The 25,684-nt window shown below is 35.4% G+C and overlaps 2 protein-coding genes and 1 non-coding gene across 3 annotated transcripts in view; all 3 read right to left on the bottom strand.

Annotated features, from left to right (window-relative positions):
- Positions 1-25,684, bottom strand: part of LOC114934868 (venom serine protease 34-like) — a 56,964-nt gene that overhangs the window by 16,162 nt on the left and 15,118 nt on the right. Inside the window, exons 2-4 of the mRNA XM_029307580.2 lie at positions 8,537-8,751; positions 4,948-5,151; positions 4,199-4,406 (exon numbers count right to left, since the gene is read on the bottom strand). Of these exons, the coding sequence (XP_029163413.2) occupies positions 4,199-4,406; positions 4,948-5,151; positions 8,537-8,751 (627 nt within the window). The remainder of the gene's footprint in view (positions 1-4,198; positions 4,407-4,947; positions 5,152-8,536; positions 8,752-25,684) is intronic.
- On the bottom strand, positions 16,399-16,471 carry TRNAA-GGC (transfer RNA alanine (anticodon GGC)). Its single transcript has one exon. It is a non-coding gene; the product is annotated as a tRNA-Ala (tRNA).
- Positions 19,526-24,895, bottom strand: LOC114934866 (uncharacterized). Its single transcript, XM_085479887.1, has 2 exons — positions 23,394-24,895; positions 19,526-19,791 (listed from the first exon to the last, which is right to left on the bottom strand). The coding sequence occupies exons 1-2, from the start codon at positions 24,778-24,780 to the stop codon at positions 19,526-19,528; spliced, it is 1,653 nt and encodes a 550-aa protein (XP_085336013.1). The 5' UTR covers positions 24,781-24,895.

Below are 25,684 nucleotides of genomic sequence, written 5' to 3'. Positions count from 1 at the left end.
AGAGCATTGATGTGTAAACTTTTATCAGCTTCTGACCACCAGCCATGAGAACGAGAATTTCCGCAAGAGACATGTCAGCCTGTTAAAGATGCGTCCGAGAAGATTTCCAATGCATATTGGCTCATACAAATGACGTTGAATTTATCCAAATCGGACAAGACTCTGCGCCATCATTAAAAATCATCTTGAAGATTAGGAGAAAGAAGAATTTTTGCTGAATAATCATTCTTTGATTGAACTAGAGTCAAAAATGTTTCGCTCTCAAAACGCTTGATGTAAAAAGAGCCGTAGCAAACTGCCGAACAAATAAAAACAAGCGAACCAATCATGCTAGCAAAATCTCGAATTAAACAATGATATTTGGAAAAAAAATTCGAAATCATGTTGAAGAGTTTTTCTCGACGCTCCGCCGGAATTGCTGATGTTCTAAATTGAAGATAAAACCAAGGTATTTCCTTATCTTTGTGATGGTTCCAACTCCGATTTATTAAAATTAATAATAAAACCTAATAAATTAATAATAAAAGAAGATAATAATTTAATGTGAGCCTGCACGTTCGTTTGACAATTAGCTTTAGACGATTTAAGAAGGAGAAAATCGTCCAAATAAACAATAGATGCAAAAGCTTTCTCTCGAAGAAAAGATGTTACCAGCCGCAGAATTTTAGTAAAAATAAAAAGCACTGTGGAAAGACCAAAAGACTGTAAATTTGTAAATTAAATCTCGCTATTGAAATCTAAAAAATCTTCTGTGCGCAACATGAATAGGAACTAATAAATATGCGTCTTCAATATCTAGAGAAGCCATTTCTGTTCCAGGAAGCATTAGCCGTATGATCATCCTCCAGTTCTCTAGTTTAAAGTGAGGGGGGAAATATCTGAATTTAAATCTTTTAAATTGAAAATAAGGCATATACCCCTCGAAGATTTTTCGCGAAGAAAAAACGGAGAAAGAAATTGGTCTGGAGTAAAATTCACGACGGCTGTGGCATCCTTAAGCAAAAGACAATTATTTTCTTTGTCGCAATGAGAAACCTCTAACAAAGAAAAGTTTGGTTTTTCAAGATGGGATCTTATCGGAGAAGGAGAAGAAAAAGGAATTCTGTATCCTCGAATTGCATCTAGTACTATGTGATCCGACGTCAATTTTAGCCAATTATTAGTGAAAAAAGCAAGACGACCCGCTATTCTTATCGTGTCTAGCGACGACGAGAGCGAGACCGAGTTTGTTCCCAAAAGCGGCTCGAAGTGTGACGCGCCCCTGCATGGCGAGCCGACGAGGGAGGATGACGTACAGGGGCTTTCAAGTTTCCCGGTCTCTTCGCTTGAGGATGATTCTGCTGTTTCGTTGATGTTTGCCTGATCGGTTGATTATTGGGCTTGGAAACAAGTGGAGCTGATCTGAGGAGATCTTTTGCAGCTTTCTCGCAGGCTTGGGCATCTTTCAGATTATCGGCGAAGAAAGTTCTAAAAAGCCACTCATTGGGAGCGTGGCCGGTGCATTCTTGCCGACTAAGCTGAGTGACGGTTTAATAAAAGCCTGTCGAGCCAAAGAAAGGCGATATTGATCTGACAGAAGATGGAAACCATCGCCAAGTTAACGCAAGGCCGAATTAGCCTTTCGGGAAGGAGCTGCTTCACTTCCGGGCCCAGAAGTAACGAGATGGCGAAACCAAAAGCGTTCAACGATACCGCTAGTTGAACTTGAGAATGAGCTTGAAATTCATCTTGTTTAATAATCGAGGCCGAAGGTTTCAAAGCAGAAACTAAAAGTTTATTGAGCTTCGGGGAGCTCAAGATGGCAAGGTCATCCTTAACCTGGTACTGCTTAAGGAGATTGGAACGTCGTTTTTCTTCTAAACTCGAACAAACAATATTCCGAGTAAAGTTGAACATGGCCGAAGGTTATGACGAGTCAGGGGAAGGCTTCTCACAAGGACCGAAGAGCTTATCAATCAACGGGTTGTCATTAAGCGCAACCTCATCTTGTGTCGAATTAGAAGGTTGATCCTGCAAAGTCACCGAGGAGTCTTTTCTACAATAACGTCTGAAAAAATTAAGAAGTGCGGAGAAGAATGGAGTCGGTTATGACCACTCTATGCCACGAATCCCGTAAAAGTAAAACAGAACTCGAGGGTCGGCAAGAGGACATACCTAGTTCAGAGCCCCGGTTCTGGAGAACTGTCTCTTCCTCTATCAACAGATGATCTGAAACCAAAGATTGATTTCCTGGAAAAAAGTAGGTCTTAACTTTAATGGAGGCAAGGCGTTCCTCTTGCAGGAACGCCGTTTTGCAAGATTTGTGTCAAGACATCGTTGAATGGGGAAATACGCGCATTGGTTAGGGTGCGCAAGCAGCTTCGGGAAGCTTCACAAGAATGGCGACGAGATCGACCTCGAGATGAGTCGCAAGATGAATCGCGAGAACTGTGGTGGGATCTCACTTCGCTATCTTTGGACTGGCGACAGTGTGAAGACTTTCGTCGAGAAGAAAAACGGTCTCGGTGCTTCCTTTTCTCCATTAGAAAAACGTAGAAAAATAACTTTTTTCTTAAAAGACACCAAAGAGACGTGTTGCAGTTACGAGCCACAAAAACACAAAGAAACAACACAGTAACGAGACCCGCGTCTTCTATGATGGGAATCTTTTATTTTATAATCTGAAATTTGTTGCAAAAGCGTGCGAAAAGGCACGACTATACTATGATATATCCAGACGAGATTCTTGGCATAATCTCAATTAACCCGTTCTCTCAATTGTATAGATTTTCAAATTTTGATTGTAGATTTAAAATGAGAAAAACCCTTAATGTACAAAATTTTAGTTTATTTACTTATAATCAGAAATTATGTATTGTAAAAATAGAGATATTACCGCAAAACAAACAGATAATTCAGATAATGAATCTGTACATAAAAAATTATTTGTTATTCCATACATTTACAAAATATCAGAAATGAATGTCTCTTTGGTTAAAAATAAGGACCTCATAATAGGATACAGATGTTTTAATAAACTCGACAAAATCATTAAGACACATAAAGATAAAAATGAACATTCATGTAACTCAAATGTAGTGTATAGGATAAACTGTAATGATTGTAACGCATCTTATGTAGGACAAACGAAGAGACAACTGCAGACTAAAGTGAAAGAGCATAGAAACAATATAAAATTAGATTCGATTAGACATTCGGTAATTTCTGAACACATATTAAATAAACAGCTTACCTTTGATTGGAATAATGTTAAAATTTTAGATAGTGAAATTAATTATCATAAAAAACTCATCTCCGAGATGTTACATATTAAGGAACAAAAAAATGGTTTGAATTTAAATAAAGATACCGAATTACTTAGCAAATCTTACTTTGATATTCTAGACATAATATACAATAGCACATAATATACAATAGACATAATAGCAAACATTTAATATAAACACATTAGACAAAATAGGTCGTCAGAGACATTCTCAGATCAAACCTATATAATACACACATAACTAATTGTAAGATAGAGCACAGTTGGAAATGAGAGGTCTTGTCATACGTGACTTTCAGTGAAGAACAACATATATTATAAGTAAGCGTGTGATTTTTATTACTATTTTAATTTGTGTGACACAGTATTAATTAATTAATTTATTTATTTATTTATTAATCATAGTGGGATTGACAACAACGATTTCTCACATAGAAATGAAGAAATTGTACGGAATCTTTCCAACATCTTAAATGTCGCATCATAAGTTGTATAATATGCACAAGTTCAGCGAGATATATATTATATTTGTTAAAATTCCCGACTCATATTAACGAAAGACTTTTAACTTTAAGATATATTATATTGATTTGAATTTTTACTGAAGAAGACTGCGTGCAGTCAAAACGTTTGTTTGTAATATAGATTGAATAAATGGTTTATTTTATATCACCTTTAATAAGTGCTTGTTACGTTGATCTTTAAATAAGTTTCTTGTTGTTAATACATAGTCATTTTTCTCTTTACCGATATTGCATTAAAATATTTGCAATTATTTTATGTCTTTAAATTATAATTGTCTAAATTAATTTGTAACACATACAAGAAAAAAATTATAAGATTTTAATGTGATATTATTACAATTATATATAAACACTTCTCTTTCTCTAATACATTTTTTTTTAAGTATTATCTAGATATTTTAATAATTACCTGTTGTTACATCGTGTTCGCCAACAACAACGCCGATCGTAGAAATATCTCGGTCCTTTACACAATGAGCTGCTGTCAACACGTAGCTTTCAGCTATTATAGTACCACCACAAAATATTGATTCGTTTCCGTTTTTAGTACTATCAACAAGTCCACACATCATAGGATATTCATTTACTCCAGTTTCCGTACCACCTACTATTCTAGTCTAAATAAATGATGAGTTATTATCGATACTTTATTTGAAACGTTTAATCAAATTAAAGTAATTTCAATTAACAATTGTGTACTTGCAACTGAGACATTAGTAAGACTTTTAATGTAAAATACATTATTAATGTAAATTACATATTTAAATTTCAACGTGCTAGAAAGAGCCAGACGGATAATAATATCAAGAAAAATTTATTTTTGTGCAACCGGTGCGCGGAAAGTCGCCCTTTACGCACATAATGGGATTTTAGAAAGGACTCCTTTTCCACGCATCGGTCACACAAAATATCGTAGCCAACATGTACGGGTCATAAATCGTGCGGATTGTCGTATTCGACTTCGCCTCGTGCGCCAAACTTCCGCACTCTCGGCCAATTTACGATCGCCCGCACTTGTTAGCTAATATACTATTCATTGAAACTGATTAGTTGATGCACATGTTACTTTTGCTTCGTATGATATTAAGTAATATGTCACATAAAATGACAAATTATAATTAATTTATTAATAAATATCATTTTACGAGATAAACTTACTTCTTTTTTCCAACCACATTTACAATTGGTTTTATTCTCTGCCTGAATTTCGCATGAAAATCTACCTTTTCTTGAGTTACGTGGTGTATCTAATTTTATAGTTGGATTTATTCCTTTGAGAAAGATTGTCCCACGACCACAATATTGCTGTGCATCATTTTCACCATCAAATAGGATAGAAAAATTCTCTTCAGTACAACTATCCTATAAAATAAAATAATTTTATATAAAATAATATAGCAAAATATATTATAAATAAAATATATTAACTTTTGTCCTATTTCTAGTGAATATAATATTATAATTATTGATATATTGTAATCTGTACTTTAGTTAAATTTATAAAGTTACATCTTACAAAAAAATTTTTTTTGTAGATTTTTTATACTAAATACAAGTTTTTTTGATGCTTTATTTTATACATATAAGAATATTGATTTTGTTGCGGAATAGTAAAAAATTATTTTATAACGGACCGCTTTCCCGGCGCGGCCGGATGGTTCAGACGGGATCACAAGGTTCAGGAAAGGGTTAAATCCAAGAAACGTATGACTCGTTTTGTGTAGCGAAAACTTAACAAGTGTTTATTTGTGTATTTATGTATAAGTGTATGGTGGTGTGTTTGTGTGCGTGGACGCGAGTGTATATAATGTTGATATGCGAATATGTATGTCAATGCAAGTGTGCTAGTCTAACTGTACGCGGCTGGTATATGTGATCGGATGTATGTATATACGTGTGTGCGGATGCGTGTATAAATGCGAGTATAAATATATGCGTATAAATATGTGCGGATGCGTGTATAAATGCGAGTATCAATGTATGCGTATAAATGTGTGCGGATGCGTGTATAAATGCGAGTATTAATGTATGCGTATATGAGAGTAAATGTATCTGTATAAAAGATATGCCAATGCGTGGGTGTATGCGAGTAAATGCGTGTACGGAAGCGTGCTAAGAGAAATGTACGCGAAAATATCTATCATGTATATATAAACTGGCGTGTCCGAGTGTGTTGGTGTGCGACGGTGTTCTACTGGTGATTAGTACGGTGATCGTGTCCTGTAACACATGCGCCAAGTATTATATTAATTGCGCGAGATTAATTGTCGACGCGGAACGTCGGTCTATCAATTCGTCTCGACAATCGGAATGCAGGATTAAAAGGACCGGCTCTTTAAATCCTCACGGCCGCGTTTGTTTTTCTTTTCCGGGCGCGGTGCGATCCCCGTGTTATTATCGTGCGCGAAGCTCTCTTTCTCGCGCGCGAGGAAGCGAGAGAGAGCGGTGGCGGTGCAGTTTTATAAAACGGGTATTCGTTTCCCAGTAATCGCGTTGCGGAGATTCCGTTTGCTTTTTCCCGAGGAAGTTAATGGGAAAATCGGCCGCGAGAACTTCCGATCTCTTGATAAACAGTCGATCTTGCAAGCGGATAGAGTGAGGAGCGGATTCGGTAAGGAGACGCTCGAAGCGGCTTTGTAAGTAGGAACTCATCCACACGAGACAGGGTACCTTCGATCTCTTTATTCTCAGCCTTTTCGGTCACGTTTTCCGGAGCGGTAACTGTCATAAGACGGTACGGAACGGAATGTGTCTTTTCGGTTTTTCGCGAGCTTTTTATTCGGACCGATCGTCGTTCTTCGTGAGGGAAGTGGTAATTCTAAGGTACTTTTCGCGCGGCGTATATATGTCTAGTCATACTTGTATTCCTATATGTATATATCTATATATCTCCATATACCTAGATAAGGGATATTTGGGTTTCGCGGCGCGGGCTGTATCGTTATAATTTTAATGTTTGACTATATATTACTACGTCATATGACGCATCAAAATAACTGTTTTATATATGTATATACCATTCCGAATTAAATACGTTACATTATTTAGTCTTTAAATGTAATTTTCTAGAAATATAAAAATTAATAAGATTTTTATTATTAAATATTGTCTATAAAAGAATCCTATTAATTCATTGGTAATTATAAATCTGTCAAATATATTTTAATAATTTATATAAACATACAATTTTTTTATTTCATTGAATGAGAAAAATATAATTATAAAATAAACTATATAGAATGTCCTGTATCCAGTACTGATTATTTAATAATCTAATAGATTCCTAACGTCATTTGGAGACGACTTTTCCTCAGCAAAAATATCGAAGCACCAATAATTTTCAAGTTTTAATGGAAAATAAAGGTTTTTTCACAAAGTTTTTGTGAAAATAAAATATTAACAAAACCACGTTCAGTTAATTTTAGGTAGAGTTTATTTTAATAGAATTTTAATTTAAGGCTTATTGTTAGTTACAAAAATACACGACATGAAAATTGGAAACATGCAATAAATGATGACCTCTCTCGATATTTTCGTTCAGGACGTTGGGAATCTAACTGTATATCAGTGACTCTGACTCAGATAGCAGTCTGTCAAAATCAGATCATACCAAGTGTTTGATATCAAATGTTGTCATAAAAAAGGTTACAGATTTGTTGCAGAAATAATTATTACTGATGTAATCAACAAATTGATGCCAAAAATTGAACAGATTACTATGCTCACAGAATCTGACAACAGATTGACAACAGAATCTAACATGACTTTAGGTCAGATTATCACCAGAAACCGAACAGTATTGGTGCGCGCACAATTTGATCTCAAGATTTTTCTCGGTTTCTGTCGTCAATCTGCTGTCAGATTCTGTAAGCAGGTTCTGCTAGTAAACAAATTACGGAAATAACGGATGCCGATCTGTTAGCAACTTTTGTAGTTTGTAGCCAATCTGCTAACAATTTGCGCGCATTTTGCTTTCCGGGGAGGTACACTGGATACGGGACACCCTATATTTAAAATGATACCAATAGTCAAAATTTTCAGACTTCTGTAAAAATTTATATATTTATTTTTTTCTAAATTACTAACTACAATAGATGTAAATTAATGAGTGCAATAAAATAGACTCAATGTAGTAGATATACAATAAATAATTAATACAATTTGATAATCACAATCGGTGTGATAAATATAAATAAATATAAGACCGCGTGCGGTCGAAACGTTTGTACTGTATTATTTTATATAGAATAAATACTTAGTTTATATCATCTAATAATGCTCGATTAGTTGGCCTTTTTATACACTAAATTTTGTTTTAATCAATAGACGAGCGAATACACGTTTTTAATATATAAATAAATATATTTGATAATAAAAATTTTATTAAAATATATATTAATTTTTATAACAAATCTCTTTTCAGTTTTCTAAAAGTTAAGTAAAAATATTTTTAATTTAAAACAGAAAATAAATTTTCTCTAACATGTTACATAAATTGTAGTTATAAGTATATGTACATATATTATAGTGTGATTAAATATGAAAATTTGTTATTTTTTTATAATATTACAAATTTTTAAAATTGTGACATTAATGAAAATATTTTTAAGACCAAAATTATATTACATTGCAAAAACTAAAAAATAATAATTTTCTTCTTACATTCTTTTCTGTTAAATTGTGTTAATCTTGAAAATAATGTATTCTAAATCTATGCATATAAACAAGATATTTATTTATAACTTACATGATAAACTGGCATCTCAATACTGCAATTTACTGTAGTAACATAGTAACCTTTTATTTCCCACTTGCAATGATTTTCCCCTTCATACTCATAAGGAAAACCAGGACTTTTTACATCATACTTTTCCCCAGCTTTTAAATCTTTCATAACGCCACAGGTAGATATAGTGACATTTAACATCGAGAAAAACAGCAGGAACCCAAATAAAACCTTGACTACATAATTATAAGATAAATAAAAATGTTTTTTTTTCATTACACTTTATGTACATGTATGTAATTTTTTTATTAAAAAATTTCATGTTATCTAATACATATCTGAAGTTTATTTATTGGTACTTTTTAAGAAAATTTAACATTTTTTAAATAAAAGTAACATACTTTTATAATATTTAAAATTTTTATCATTTGATTTTTAAAGAGCAATAACAAAATAGAAATAAAAAAGTATATAAGTACATCTATTTCTTTTAATAACACATAATATTTTATAAATAAAGAGAATGTTAGATATATATAATAAAAAATTATACAAAGTATACATTTATTATATAGTACAATATACACATAAAATACATAGTTTGCTTTTAAGAAAGAGTACGCAGTTACATGTTGCAAAATTACATACTTTTTAAAAACACAATTATCTGTTTTCTTTCACCAATTGATTGATCTTATTATTCCATGTATAAAAATATTAAGATAAAATTACCGAAAACTAAATATTTTACAAGATATTTTACATTTTACATAAAAAAATTCTGATCTTATAACTTAAGAAGTACTTCAGAGAAAAATACTTTATTAGTGTTTTGGAAAGCTCTCGAAATAAGCTACAAAAATATATATTAAAAAATAGGGGTTTCCATTTAAGAAATTGAAAACTTTTACGTGACCTTAAAATGATTATCTAAGGTTAAATCAATGATACTATCTTATATTCCCTTTGAAATCATAAAACTTTGTACGAAAAGTATTTTTAATCTTCCAAAATTTTCGAAATATTTACCTGCGGCATTTAAAATGGGACACCTTGTATATAAAAGACCATTATTCTCTATAATAGAATAATCTATATAATAGAGCACTATAGACCATTTTTAAGGCTATTTGTAAAATATATTAATAACTAATTTATTATATGTATATTATTATAATTTTAACAAAATGGAAATATGTAATAAATAAAATAAATTAAAAATGTAAATATATAAAAAAAATAAATAAGTAATACATAAATCATAATAAAACACATAATTGATAACAAAAACTATATACATACATTATATATATATATATATATATATATATATATATAATGTATGTATATAGTTTTTGTTATCAATTATGTGTTTTATTATGATTTATGTATTACTTATTTATATATATATATATATATATATATAATGTATGTATATAGTTTTTGTTATCAATTATGTGTTTTATTATGATTTATGTATTACTTATTTATTTTTTTTATATATTTACATTTTTAATTTATTTTATTTATTACATATTTACATTTTGTTAAAATTATAATAATATACATATAATAAATTAGTTATTAATATATTTTACAAATAGCCTTAAAAATGGTCTATAGTGCTCTATTATATAGATTATTCTATTATAGAGAATAATGGTCTTTTATATACAAGATGTCCCATTTTAAATGCCGCAGGTAAATATTTCGAAAATTTTGGATATATATATATATATATATATATATATATATATACTAGGGGGGCTTTGCCCCCATGCCGCTTATGGCGGTCAATCCCCCGGGATCGCTCTGGGTTCATCAAGAGACACGGTAGTGTCTCGCGCCTAGTTACCTGGCATCGCCGAACGAGGCACACCGTGTATCTTAACGCGAGTCAGACGATTGAGTCTACCTATAAAGGACCCCGCAGAAAACATATGGAAAATGGCTTTCGGTAAAATTGGCTGAAACTTTGCCACTTTGTACTTCTAGTAATGCTGATCAAAAGTTACCATAGTCACAAGTCAATCCTACGAGCCGTTTTTGTCCTGGAAAAACTGAAAGTTCGATAATAGTGCCTATGATTCTTTCTCGTTTTCAGCGTTATCCAGGATTAACGACGTGGACGTAGCGAGTATCTGATCCCTTTGTGTGTATGTGTGTGTATGTGTGGGAGAGTGGGTAGGTGGATATGAATGTGCGCGTGTGGGTGGGTGTGTGGATGGATGGGTGAGTATGAGGGGGTGTGGATGTGGGTGTTACCAGAAATAAGGACCCCACGATTCGTCACTTCCGCGACTAGTCGTTAACTACCGTGGAAGTGACGAACCGTGGGGTCCTTATCTCTACTAACACCCACACTCATACTCACCCGCTCACCTATACCCACACATACACACGCACACACGCACGCACGCACACCCCTACCCACACACGCACGCACGCACGTCCCATCTACACCCCCATTCACATACTCACCTATACACACATTTATATCCACCCAACCACTCACCCACACATACACACACATATACACACAAAGGGATCAGATACTCAAAAGGTCCACGTCGTTGATCCTGGATAACGCTGAAAGCGAGAAAGTATCATAAGCACTATTATCGAACTTTGAGTCTTTCCAGACCAAAAACGGCTCGTAAGATTGTGACTATGGTAACTTTTGATCAGCATTATTTGAAGTACAAAATGGCAAAATTTCAGTCAATTTTACCGAAAGCCATTTTCCATATGTTTTCTGCGGGGTCCTTTCGAATGCACAATAATGGCTGAAGCAATCGAGTTTTTACTCGGCTTAATCGATAGATTGAGTTCGAATTATATTATGAAAGTGTCTTTTTTTGCTCTATGTTATTTGTAAGCAGAGATATCATAATGCAAAGTATAAATATGAAAAATTTCTTTTAAGAAACGTCCCCGTCATTATCGTCATCATTATCGTCCATGCATACATAGTAGTATTGTACTACACGTATTCACACGTTAAAATATATTTTGTAGTTAAATTAATTTATGTAACTTTAAGGTGCATTGTAATTTTGAAACTTAGCAGCGCGCCAAGTTTTTTTTAACTAAAATTTTATTCTTTTTAATTTTATATTAATTTACTATTATATTAATTTACTAGTTCATTATACACCTCTATATATATTTGCAATTTTAATTTTTCACTTGGCGCAATTTTTTTTTATATTATTACTTTTGTAGTAAGATTCTATATTGGTTTATAATGGATAACTTTTTATACAACTCTACATGGGTTTGCAATGGTTCATTTTGCATAGAATTTTACATGGGTTTGCAATGATTAATTTTTCATAGAATTCTATATGGGTTTGCAATGATTAATTTTTTATAGGATTCTGCATGGGTTTTGCAATAAATAATTTTTTGTTACTGGTTTTAGTTAACTGGAATTTACTGGATTTATTTGTTTACTAACAAAACCAAAGAAGACGAGAGAAGGCGAGAGAGGGCTAGAAAGCAAGGGAGAGCAAGAAAGGGCGAGAGAGGGCGAGCGAGGGAGCGTTACAGAAAATCATAACATTTTTACATACAGAATGTCCTAGAACTGGCGAAGAAGTTTTTAATGACAAATTTTTCATGGAATTCTAAGTCGAAAAGTTCTTTACAAAAATGTAATTCAATGAATAGAATTTGAATGGTGAGGCATTGAAGTTGACGTATGGGAGCGCATGAAATTCGTGCGGTCAGGGGCGTAACGGCCAAGTTCGGCATGAGTACAACTTATCAAGGTGCCTTTTCACGAGCCGCTGAAACTGATTGTTTGAGCGACAAAATGATCATGTAACAACTTTTGTCGCTGAACTAACAGCGATAATTTTTATACATGAAAAGGATAACAGCGCGATAGAATTGATAAAGTTGAGCGTTTCAGCAATAAATGTTTTGTAATTGAACTGATTCAAACTACAAAATTGTTGATGTTGGATTACGAGCGACAAATCTGTCGCTTTAATCACTTGTTTTAGCAGCACGTGAAATTGCGCCTTCACTCATGTATCGCGCCGCGCCGATGCATGTTTATCGTTACTTTATAATATTTTGTTATTAATAATATTTATTAATTATTTTCATTAATAATAATATTTATCTTTATTAATTAGTCGAGGAGTGACGGGCGTCGGGACGACCATGTCACAATACATATATACATATGTATATATACATATGTATATACATATGTATATATACATATATACATATATATATATATATATATATAGTACATATATTGTTATTTTATGTATATTGTGACGTGACATTTTCCGTCACAAGGACCGAAAGCGGGAAAGGGTACCTCCTCCGTCCTCTCACACTGGAGAGAGGGAGAGAAAGAGGTGAGTGAGAGAAGCCAAAATTTTTGTACGTAATGCGACGACCGCACCCCTCCCGCGTATTTCTTTTATTTTATTTTTAGCGACTTTTTGCGTGCGCGAGCGGCCTAGCTGTAGGGTTACGTGTCTCTACCGGTGAGGGTGGCAGAGAAAGAGGAAGAGGAAGAGCTGTGGATCAAGCGGAGGCCACACATTCCGGATCACATCCAGTAATTATTTATCGCCACGATCATTCTAATTATCCCCACCAGCAAGAACCATGTTACCGTTGTTAAAAGTACTCCTTCTTCCGTAGGTATTCCAAAGGAATAAGGGAATGGCTACCCTGCTCGCAAGGCGCGAGAGAACCCCATTGACAAAATTTTAAATAAAAGTGCTACCGCACGAGCCCGACATCTGCCGCTATGAAACAGTACGATCGACTAGTCAATCGGTCGAGAGGATGTCAGAGGAATAGCGGAAAACGAGAGGCTAGGGAGCACCACAACAGATTTTATAAGGAGAGACACTAGTAATGCGGAAGGATCGGAGGGACGGCGAAGGAAGTAATTAAAAATCGAATTCGCGGGGTCCCGCGAGACGTCCGGCGGCCCTGCCAAGATAGCGCCACGCGTGGCCTATTTAGGATATACTACCGGCGTAATTCCGGCGGGCCTCTCGCTCAACAGTATCACTCATAGAGTACGTTTACACGGCACCCTTAATTAGGTTTAATAACCCATAGTTGTAAAACTGGTCAATCACAGTCATTCCTCTGAATAATGGAACGGCTGTGATTGGCCAGTTTTACAACTACGGATGTTATTAAACCCGATTAAGGATGACATATAAACGTACTCATTGTCAGCACTTATCACTGTTCGGCAGGACGTAACGAGAGACGAAGGCCCCTAATAGCGGATGCCGTCGAGAGAAAACTGCGTAAATACCGATGAAACGAGCGGACCCTTATGTAAAGCTGCCGATTCTTGCGTATGTAACTCGGGAAACACGCGTGTTACGGTATTCGTTGAAGGATTCAGAAATTATTATAGGAAAGTTTGAGAATTATTTTTAAAGTTGTTGCGCGTAAAGTCTTCGTCCCGGCCGATCGCGTGCTCTCTCGCGAGTAAATTTAGAAAGACTCTCTCCCTCTCGCAAACACGCCGACAGTCCTCGCGATCTCGTCTTCGATATTATCGCGTAGAAAAATCTCATCTGTAGTAGTTTGGTTGTTTGTGGTTTTGTAGAGTATTGTTCGTAAGAGCTTATATAGCTCCAGCCAAACAAGAAGAAGAAGAAGAAGTATTGTTCGTAATCGCGTATGAAATATTGCGGAATAGTGTGTTCTTACGCATATTGGTAATGGTGCGTTCCGTCGTACCGAGACGGATTCGGTAATAAGTATTACAGTCTATCTTACGTGCGCTATTATCTCGCGACTTAGCGTGTAGTATTTCTTTCATATTTCATTTTTTTGGATTGTTACATCACGGAGCCTCCTTCACCTTCGCAAATATTCGTCTGTAAATCACGCGGAGCAAACTAGTGATTACGGGAAACTTTTAAAACTGGTAAAAAATATTTAAATAAATTGAAGTTACCCCAGTGATGATTAAAAATAACTCTTAATTTATTCAGTTCGACCAAGCTGGCATATTACAGAAATAACAAATTTTCACAACGTTTCGGCCATCAATTACTGGCCCTTATTAAGTGTATCTACAACATCCATTATTAAAAAGAACCAAAATTATATAATATAATAATTTACATAAATCGTACAAATTAAAACACATACTTAAAAAGAAAAATTACATATTAGACTAAAATTATTATTCGCGACTATACATAGCGGTGTTGATAAAACAAACATGTGAACATAATAATCTCCGGATAAAATTATTTCGTGTTATATAACGTTGATCAAGATTATAAATTATGACATTAATAATAAAACACAGACAGTATGATAAAATAATAAGTCAGCAAGGAAAATAAAAATAAAAAAATAAAATAAAATAAAAACGACACTAAACCTAGGACAGCAATAAATAAATAAAGACAAACCAAACTGTAGCTTATATATTCTGTATTAACATATATATCGGATTTAACTTTTCCGCATCTTTTATGTTTTTCGCAATGTAAAATTTTTGGGTCTTTCCAATTAAAATCGTGCCCATGTGCAACCCGATGTTTACTGATCACATTTTAATTACTAGGATGTTTTTTAATATTACTGCAATGTTCTTTAACACGTGTGGCTCTTTGTTTGTCCCGTGTATGTTGCTTCGCAATTGTTACATTTTAATTCATAAACTATGTTTGTTTTACAGCCATTGTCCACTCTGTCCTTGCCTCTGGTAATTAAGCAATTGAGACTTTTCGGGATGCTGTGCACCACATTGATGCCTACCTTATTCAAAGCTCTGTTTAGATTCTCGCCTAAATTTCTAACGTAAGGAAAGAACATCAAGATTTGGTGTCAAACTTTCTTCCAAGTTCATCATTGTCGCTATCAGACGTACAAGGTGTGTAAATAAAGTAATGAGACTGTTTTGAGATGAACTTTTATTTATAATTTAACTACAATTTAACTCTGTCTCCTTCAAAATAGTTTCCTTGGGAAGCCACACTGCGCCTAAGACATTGTTTCCAGTCTTCATAGCAGTGCTGGAACTCAGAAACCCGAATGGCCTTCAGCTAGTCGGTTACAGCCGCTTTTACGCTAAGATGTCCTTTGAGATAAGTTTTCAATCTCGGGAAGAGAAAGAATTTACAGAGACTCAGGTCAGGCAAATACAGGGGCTGCCGAACGACAGGGATGTTTTTCCGTGCCCAAAACTCCGTAATCAAAAGCGTTGTGGACGGAGTTTTTGGCACGGAAAAACATTCCTGTCGTTCCCCAACCCCTGTATTCGCCTGACCTGAGTCCATGTAACTTCTTTCTCTTCCCAAGATTGACGACTCATTTCAAAGGACATCTCAAGGGACATTGATACGAAAACGTAAAAGCGGCTGTAACCGACTAGCTGAAGGCCATTCGGGTTTCTGAGTTCCAGCACTGCTATGAAGACTGGAAACAATGTCTCAGGTGCAGTGTGACTTCTCAAGAAAACTATTTTGAAGGAGACAGAGTTAAATTGTATTCGAATATCGAACCATGTAATGATTATGGATTTCTGTTAGAGCGTACCGTAGTAAAAGGATTAGTCTGTATTTTGATTTATATTTTATTTTATTTACTAATGTGTTAAAATAATAATACAAAAACAGCGCTAAGTATTTTTGGTACATTACATTTTTTTAAATTTTTTATTTAAATTTTAAATTTTTATTTTTTAATATATATATCTATATCAGCTTATTGGCCATACCGCGATGTTCTTTGCGTCCACGAAAATTAATTTTTTTCGTTAGTTTAGAGAAATAGTATTCTTGATCTGGATCTCTAATTCCTGCAATACTCTTTTAATTTAAAACCTCCTATAAAGCTACAAGGCGAGAAAATATTAGTCTCAAAGTCGGCTGAATCGGGAATCGAACCCGAGACCTTTTGCTTGCCGGGCGAATGCTCTTCCAACTGAGCTATCCAGACACTTACGAAACAATACTTTTCTCTGTCTTTGTAACCAAATAACGCCATGATTTCCGCCAAAGGGTAAATAAATAACATTAAGAATATATAACTCGGCCTCCTACATAAATACAATATATATATATATATATATATATATATATATATATATATATATATATGTGAGCGGCAGTGTGGCTCAGTGGTAGAGCGCCAGACTCGTAACTCGCAGATCGCGGGTTCGAGTCCACTGAGTCACGTAAACATGGAATATTTTTCCGCGCTGCCGCTCATCACCGGAATCGGGGTTTATCTCGGTGGGAAAACTGGGCTCACGTCTTTCGGAAGAGACGTTAAACAGGGGGTCCAAGGGTTGGAGGAGGAGGAGGAAAGGAGGAAAAGATAAGATTGGAGGAGTAGCCGGTGCCTGCCAGGAAAAAGGAGGAATGGGAGACAGGGAAGAAGAAAAAGGAAGGAAGAGGGGGAGAAGTGGATTAAAAAGGGAGCGTAGAGGTTTGGGAACGCTCCTATCAGAAAAAAGCGCCAGGACAAAGGAGGAGAAGGAGAAGTGAGGAAAAAGAAGGGAGACAAGTTTCGACAAAAAGGAGAAAGAGGAAAATGGAAGAAGAGGAAAGGAAAGGAACTGGAAACAAGGAGAAAAGAGACGGAAAAAGGAGGAAGAGGTGAAAGGTGTGAGGGGACCAAAAAGGGAGCGTAGAGGTTCGGGAACGCTCCTAACAGAAAAAAGCGCCAGGGGAAATGGATTTGAAATTGTAAGGTAGTAGAGGAGGAATGTAAAGGTTTGGGTACGCTCCTTAAAAGCGCTTTTAATCCCTAAGGGGGCAAATAAAGAAATGTATGAATATATACATATATATATATATATATATATATATATCGGCTTATTGGCCATACCGCGATGTTCTTTGCGTCCACGAAAATTAATTTTTTTTTTAAATTAAATTAAAGGGGTGTATTGCAGGAATTACAGATCCAAACCAAGAATATTATTCCTAAACCAACAAAAAAAAATTAATTTTCGTGGATACAAAGAACATCGCGGTATAGCCAATAAGCCGATATATATATATATATATATATTGTATTTATGTAGGAGGCCGAATTATATATTCTTAATGTTTTTTAATTTTTAACTTTAAATGTTTTAATTTTCTAAAAATTTTTTGTGCCTTATATTACCTTTTTTGTGAAAATACGTTTAAATATATTTGAATTAAATAATTATTTAGAGATAAATGATTTACTTTATTATATATATATACGTATTTATCTAAATATTTTATAGAAATATATAATCTTACAATATATATACATTTAAGTTTAAGTTAATTAATTACATAATTATTCATGTTATTTAAATTTAAGAAGAAATAAATAAAAATATATATTTTAGTGAATTTATTTTGTTATTATATATATTATAAACATTTTAAAATAAAGCAATATTTATACATTTGTATTATTATAAAAAATTCATCTAAATATTATATACAATATTATATTGTCATTTATTTAGTGCAATTTTTTGATTTCACTACTTTTTTATGCTAATATTTTAAGCTTTTTTCTCGTATTATTAATATAATTATTCAACGCAATTTTTTATTTCAGTAACTAAGAAGTAAAATATATAAGGCTCTGATAAAATAAACACAATAAAAATCCAATAATAGGTCAGTAAGAGTCGCAACGCGGGTGGTAAAGGCGTCAGTAAAAATAATAAAAAGGTATAAATAAAAAATAAACTAAAACAAAAAAATTTATATTAAACGTTTCGATCCTTCCTTGGGATCATCTTCAGTAACTGTCAACACAAAAATAAAGTATGTAACATAAAAAGTTTTTTTAAACACATGACGCTATTAAAAATATCAGACTAAAAATAGATATAAATACAGAAATACGTACATAGGAAAACTTAGCAATTATATAACTCATAAAGTCATAGCAAAATCAGACATAATGGCGTGCGTCGCAAGACAAACCTCTCATCGATTCCAGTCGTTGAAAGACGGAAGTAATGCGTGGAAATGCTACCCATAGCAAAGCTATGAAAAAAAAAACACGTCCAAAACTTAAATAAATTGAGTAATATAACCTAATTAGAACGATAAGAAACTGAGACTCACCAATCCAACACACGCCAAAAGTCGAAGAACAACGCACGACCGTCACGTTCGAGAGTCTAAGTTAAACTAAATGTTAAAGAATAAGCAGACATACACGAATATCCCAAAAACAAAAATAATACAGAATTAAGCAAACACATCAATATGAGTAAAAAATTAAACAGTCGGCATATTTTTCAAAATCGATATATAAGTAGCATGCAAATTTTCGGTATCCTCCTGCTTATTAAGGCCATTTTTTTGTCTCTTAATAAATAACATCTCCGACACAAGTCTTTTATGCAAAAAAGGTTCCTCATCCAAGATTTCCACATTATCCCAATCAAAATTATGTCCCTGTAACCGATGCTCAGTAATAACAGAAGTCTGGTTAGTATTTCTGTTAATATGATTTTTATGCTCTTTAACACGAGTAGACAATAGTCTTTTTGTTTGTCCGATATAAGAAGCGTCACAATCAGAATACGAAATTTTGTAAACAACATTATTGTGTGAGGATCTTGGTAATTTATCTTTATGAACTTTAATATATGGCTTTAATTTGTTTAAACCAGTATAAGAAAGTTTAACATTTGTGCCCCGTATTGTGTTTCTAAATCTTTAAGTTTCGGACATATGGAACATTAAAAAACAAGATTTGATTTTCAGACTGTCAAATCCGAAAAACTTTTATTATTTACATTAATAATATCTTCTTTTTTATTAAATAAATATTTTAATCTGTATGGGTGGTGATAAGGATTTCCAATAAGGCGAGCTTAGTTTGTACCACTACTATTGTGCGTGTGCGTACTTGGCTTGCCGCTGTTGGCGCCACGACTGACTCGTCGCCGGGCCCGATCGTTCGGTCCCCACCATGCGTGCTGCGAGGGGCGCACTCTAACAACATCCTTTTCCTTTTATTAGAAGCATAGCATATACATGGTTAGTGTGTAACAACGTTGCCGTAGAACGCAGGTGGACCGCAAGTTCTTTTAGGTCTGTCCTGGCCGAGCTCGCCCTCAGGACGATAGTCGCTCCCGGCGTGATTTCTTACTCTAGGTTCGGTAACATTAACATTAACATTTTCGTCATCGTTTACATCGAAGTTCAGAGGTGCGTTATTGCTTCTCTCCTCCTCCTTACCTCTATACGGAGCCGGTACTAAATGCCATCGGTTACGCTTTATCCTACTACTCTTTTCCGTTTTCACTAAGAACGAATTAGGCGAACTTAATTTCTTTACTACGAGGGTCACTATTTATATTTCGGGAATTGGCAACACTGATGTCATGTGAGTCCATCTGACGGTTCCATCGTAAAGTTTGACATTTTTGACGATATACGTACTCAGAACATTTTGTCATACGGACGCTATTTGTTTATTTTATATTTAGTTGAAAGTTTCGTCTCGGCAAAAAATGGAACTGAATCGTGAACATTTTCGTGCGATGATTTTTTACGACTTTCGACGTGGATTATCACAACAAGAGTGCGTCAATCAACTTAATTTGACTTTTGGCGATGAAGCTCCATCAAAAACCATTGTGTATCGCTGGTATAGTGAATTCAATCGTGGTCGTAGTTCGCTGTCTGACGAGTTTCGTGAAGGTCGTCCAAAATCGACTGCAGTGCCAGAAAACATCGATGCTGTGCACGAAATGATTAAGCAAGATCGTCATGTAACCTATTGTGAGATTGAGGCATCCCTAAGCATTAGTTCCACCAGCATATATGCGATTTTACATGAACACTTAGCTGTGCGAAAGTTATGTTCGCGTTGGGTCCCACATAATTTGACAATCGCTCAAAAAAAGGCTCGTGTCGATTGGTGCAAAGAAATGCTTAAGAAATACAATCGCGGTGCTTCAAAAGACGTTTATAAAATCGTGACAGGTGACGAATCATGGATATATTCGTATGAGCCCGAAAGTAAGCAGCAGTCGACTGTATGGGTGTTCCAAGATGAACCAAATCCAACAAAAGTTGTTCGCGCACGAAGCACTTCAAAGAAAATGGTGGCCTGTTTCTTCGGAAAAACTGGTCATATTGCAACAGTGCCTCTAGAGGATCGTAGAACAGTAAATTCTGAGTGGTACACAACCATCTGTTTGCCAGAAATCTTCGGTGAAATAAGGAAAACAAACAAGAGACGTCGGATTGTTCTTCATCATGACAATGCGAGCTTTCACACATCGGCTCAAACAAGAGACTATTTGAGCACTCAAAACATCGAATTGATGGGTCATCCGCCGTACAGCCCTGATTTGGCACCCAATGATTTCTTTTTGTTCCCATCCGTGAAGAATAAACTGCGTGGTCAACGATTTTCATCGCCCGAAGAAGCTATTGAAGCGTTCAAAAATCATGTTTTGGAGATACCTCATTCGGAATGGAATAAATGCTTTGAAAATTGGTTTAAGCGCATATAAAAGTGTATCGATCATCGTGGCGAGTACTTTGAAAAACAATAAAAATATATTCGCAGCTTAACTATTTGTTTCTGTTCCTATTCCCGAAATATAAATAGTGACCCTCGTATCTCGCTGTACACTCGTGAGTCGATGACCCATACTTTATTGCCAACACTCAAGCTCGATAGTTTGGTGGATCGATGTCACTTGTCATACGCGTCAGCCTGCTTTTCTTTACTTTTAGTTTTCAGCTCGAATATTTTTTTATGATTTTTGAAAGTCTCTAGATTAGCGGGCAACATCGGTAAATTACAACGTATTCTCCTGGAAAATATTAATTCCGCTGAGCTGTATCCGTGTTCAAGCGGCGTCGATCTATATACAAGTAATCCTTCATTTATATCGTCGCATTTTTTTATTATATTTTTGGCTATTTTTACCGCGGCCTCTGCTGCGCCGTTGCTTTGCTGATATTTTGGCGAGCTGGTTACATGAGAAAAGTTGTATTTCTTAGCGAATTCTTGGAATTCTGTTTCAAATTGCTTACCACAATCCGATCTCACGATTTCCGGTATACCGAACCGAGCAAATGTTTCTTTGCATTTTCCAATGACTTTTTTTGGAGTCAAACTACTTAAGGCGTGGATTTCACAAAATCTGCTGTAGTAATCAGTTATTATTAGATACCACTTTTCGCATTTGAACAAATCTATGCCCACTTTTTGCCATGGTCTACTCGGAAAGTCTTCTTGAACGAAAGGTTCTTTGTTATTCGACCTGTGTTCCACACATTTAGGACAAAATTCGACAATGTTTTTTTAGCTGGGTACTCAGCCCTATCTACCATACCGATTGATTCGCTTTTACTCTGCATTTATTTATACCCAAATGGCCGCTGTGAATTCTGTTGAGTATTTCTAATTGCAACGATAGAGGAATAATCAACCTTGAGTTATATAGTACATATCCTCCCGCATAAGAAATATTATCTTTGAATGCAAAATATGAAAGTAATCCGTCTTTCAATCTATTTTTAGCAGGCCATCCGTGTATGCAGTAATCAATTAATGCTTTGCAAATATAATCTTTTTTTTGTTCAGATTCAATTGTATTTAACATATTCTTGGATGCTGGTAGATTGTTTACAATAAATCTGATATAGTTTTCTATCTCCTCTGAGAAATCGTCTTTAACGCTTTTGTTATCCTCGAGGGGGGCCCTTGATAGACAGTCGGCCAAAACCAGCTGTTTGCCTGGTACGTAATAAATCTCGTAGTTAAACCTCATTAAACGCATATGCATTCTCTGTAATCTCGGGGTGAGATCGTCGAGCGCTTTTGTTTTCAGGATCTGAAGCAACGGCTTGTGATCCGTTTCTAGAAAAACGTCTAAGCCTAATATATAATCTTTGAAATGCTCGCACGCAAAAACTAACGCGAGGGATTCTTTTTCGATTTGGCTGAAATTCTTTTCAGAATCGGAAAGCGTTTTTGAGGCGTATACAACAATTTCGCGATTTTTTTCTTTGTCTTCCTGTATCAATACCGCCCCTAAACCGTAACTTGATGCGTCCGCTTGAACCATAACTTTTTTTTTGATATTGTAATATGCTAACACAAGAGTTTGAGTAATCAGTTTTTTTATGTTTTGAAAGGCGCGTTCTTGCACGTCAGTCCATACGAATTGCGCATCGTCTTTTAAAAATAAATTTAATAGTTCTAACACGTCTGATGTTTTTGGAATAAATTTACTCACATAGTTTACTACTCCCAAAAACTGCACAAGAGTATGTTTGTTTTTGAAGGAGCGCACATTCTACGATAGCTGATATGCGTTTCGGATGTATTTTTATACCTGATTCAGAAACTATGTGCCTCAAAAATTCAATTTTTCCACGCCGAGAATACATTTCTCTTTGTTTAGAATCAAACCGGCTTTCTCGATTCTGGAAAAGATAATTTCTAATATTTCTTTATGCTCGGCCTTTGCTTTCGTATGAATAGAATGTCGTCTACGTGTACAATAACATTTTTTAAATCACCAAACAAATCTGCGAACCATTGAGAGAAATAATCAGGTGCGCCGTTTATTCTGAAAGGTAAACGAGTGAACATAAAACGACCGAAAGAGTGTAATGAACGTAGTCAACTTTTTGCTTTCTTTGTCGAGCTTAGAAACTTGATAGAAACCCGCTTCCGCATCTAATTTCAAGAAGTATTTACTACCCTTAAGGCTTGCTAGAGCGACATCCACCTTTGCTAACGGAAAATGTGATTGTTTTACACTACTATTTAGTTTGGTGTAGTCTCCGCATATATGCACGCTGGCGCTGTTTTTTTTTTGGTACCACCACTATTGGGTTACACCAATCGGTTGGGAAATCTACCTGAGTTATAATACCTTTAGATACTAATCGATCAAGTTTTTCTTTGACTTTTTCTCTCAGAGGCAGGGCTATCGTTCGTGATACTGACTGAAAAAATGGGACTATGTTCTCTTTAAGTTGAATCTTTAAAGGTCTGCCGAATTGACCAATACCATCAAAAACTTTTGGGTATCGTTTTATAAAATCGTTTACGCCCTGATTGCTTTGTAATCTTAGATTATTCAGAACTTTTATGAGATCAAATCTTCTTATTTCCGGCTTGCCCAATAGGCAGTTTTTTAGAATCTCTAATACATAGATACGCGCTTTTACGCTTTGCTTTTTCCATACTATGTTTACATCAATATAGTCTAATAAGGATAATCTTTTGCCGTCCGTCCCTAGCACTATCTTACGGCTACTACGTATTCTATTTCTATACCATTCCGGTACGGCCTTGAGAGATATACACGTCACGTCGGCGCCCGAGTCTACTATAAAGCGAAGGTCGGCACGGAGCTTGTTGACATGTGCTTTAAAAACAAAGTCGCCTATACAGTCGTTTACATCGCTTACCGCACCTAGAAATATTGTCTCCTTCGACTCTTCTTCTGTGTCATCCGCTTCCTCGACTCGATTGACTTTATCGGTGACCTTTGATCTGCATACACTCTCCCAATGTCCTAGCTTACTGCATTTCCGACATCTCGAGCTTGACGCTGGGCATCTCTGCCAGTTCGCATGTTTCGGCAGGCCGCATCTTGTACACGACGCGCTCTCCGCCTTATCGTTCCACGAATGCCGGCTTCCTTTCCCTTTTCTTTTGTTCTCGGCTACTCTGTTTACTTGGGATTGTTGTGACACGTCGTCTCTAATCTTCTTGCCTTCTCTAGCCTGTATTTCGGCTTGCCTCGCCAGTTCGATGGTTTTGTTTATCGTCAAGTCCGATATTAATTGTAGACGCTCGGATGCTCGTGAGTCACGAATTCCGATAATAATGCGATCGCGTATAAGCTCGTCTTTCAAATTCCCGAACTCGCAGGATTCTGCCAGCGTATATAATGCTGTAATGAATGAGTCCACACTCTCTTCGGGCTGTTGAATTCGAGAATTGAATTTGAATCTCTCAAACACGACGTTTTCTCTAGCCGTGAAGTATTCGTCGAACTTTTTCTTCACCGTCTCATACGTCGTGGCGTCGCTCAAATCCGGCACGACTTGGGAAAAAATCTCTTCGGACTTCTCTCCCATTACGTAGCACAACAAATCTATTTTTTCTTTCTTACTCTTCTTTGATGAGTTTGATACCGACAAGTATCTCTCGAACCTTTTGATCCATGTGGGCCACAGCTCTGGTCTCGAAAAATCGAATTCGCTCGGTGGCTGTACCGCTGCATTGACATCAACTTTGCTGTCGGTCATCGTATATGCCTTACTTGCTTTCAACCCCTTCTGATCCCACTTCTGACAGCATGTATGGGTGATGATAAGGATTTGCAATAAGGCGAGCTTAGTTTGTACCACTATTATTGTGCGTGTGCGTACTTGGCTTGCCGCTGTTGGCGCCGCGACTGACTCGTCGCCGGGCCCGATCGTTCGGTCCCCACCATGCGTGCCGCCAGGGGCGCACTCACACAACATAATCTATCATGAATTGTTTTAAAAATAAAATCTGTTGGGTAGCCGTTATCAATTAAAATCTCTATTATTAATTCGAGATTATTCTTGTGGAATCTTGGATGAAAAAGACGAAAAGCTCTATCAGTCAAACAAAAAATTATGCCTCTTTTGTGAATAAGAGGGTGATTAGAAGCATAATTCAAAAATCTTCCCGAAGAAAGTTTGTGATATCAGTCAAAAATTAAAAAACCGTTTTCTAAAATTAAGGTCACGTCTAAAAAATTCAATCTATTATTTGTTCCCTCCTCCAGTGTAAATTGTAACCTCTGATGGTATGAGTTGAATGTATTTAATGCTGATGTCTTCATAGAGGAAGGAACAGCCGTTGCAATATCATCTACATAACGAACGTAAAACGGTAAATAAAACGGAAGATTTCTGATAGCCCAGCATTCTAAATCGCGCATGGTCAGATCTGCTATTATCGGAGACAACGGAGAGCCCATGGGTGTGCCAAAAGTTTGTTGGTAAATCTTACCATCAAATGTGAAAAAAGTAGAAGAAAGCACAAACCGAACTGCCAATAAGAACTCGTCACGTGGTATAGAGCAATTATTATTTATCAAATCCCATCTGTGGGAAACACTATCAATAGCCAGCTCAATAAGGACATTGGTAAACAATGAAATAACATCAAGTGATATCA

This window comes from Nylanderia fulva, unplaced genomic scaffold (assembly GCF_048542155.1).
Source record: "Nylanderia fulva isolate GAGA-0341 unplaced genomic scaffold, ASM4854215v1 Scaffold131, whole genome shotgun sequence".
Classification (NCBI taxonomy): domain Eukaryota; kingdom Metazoa; phylum Arthropoda; class Insecta; order Hymenoptera; family Formicidae; genus Nylanderia; species Nylanderia fulva.
The sequence above is the reverse complement of the archived record's forward strand: the minus strand, read 5'-3'. Positions and strand labels throughout refer to the sequence as shown.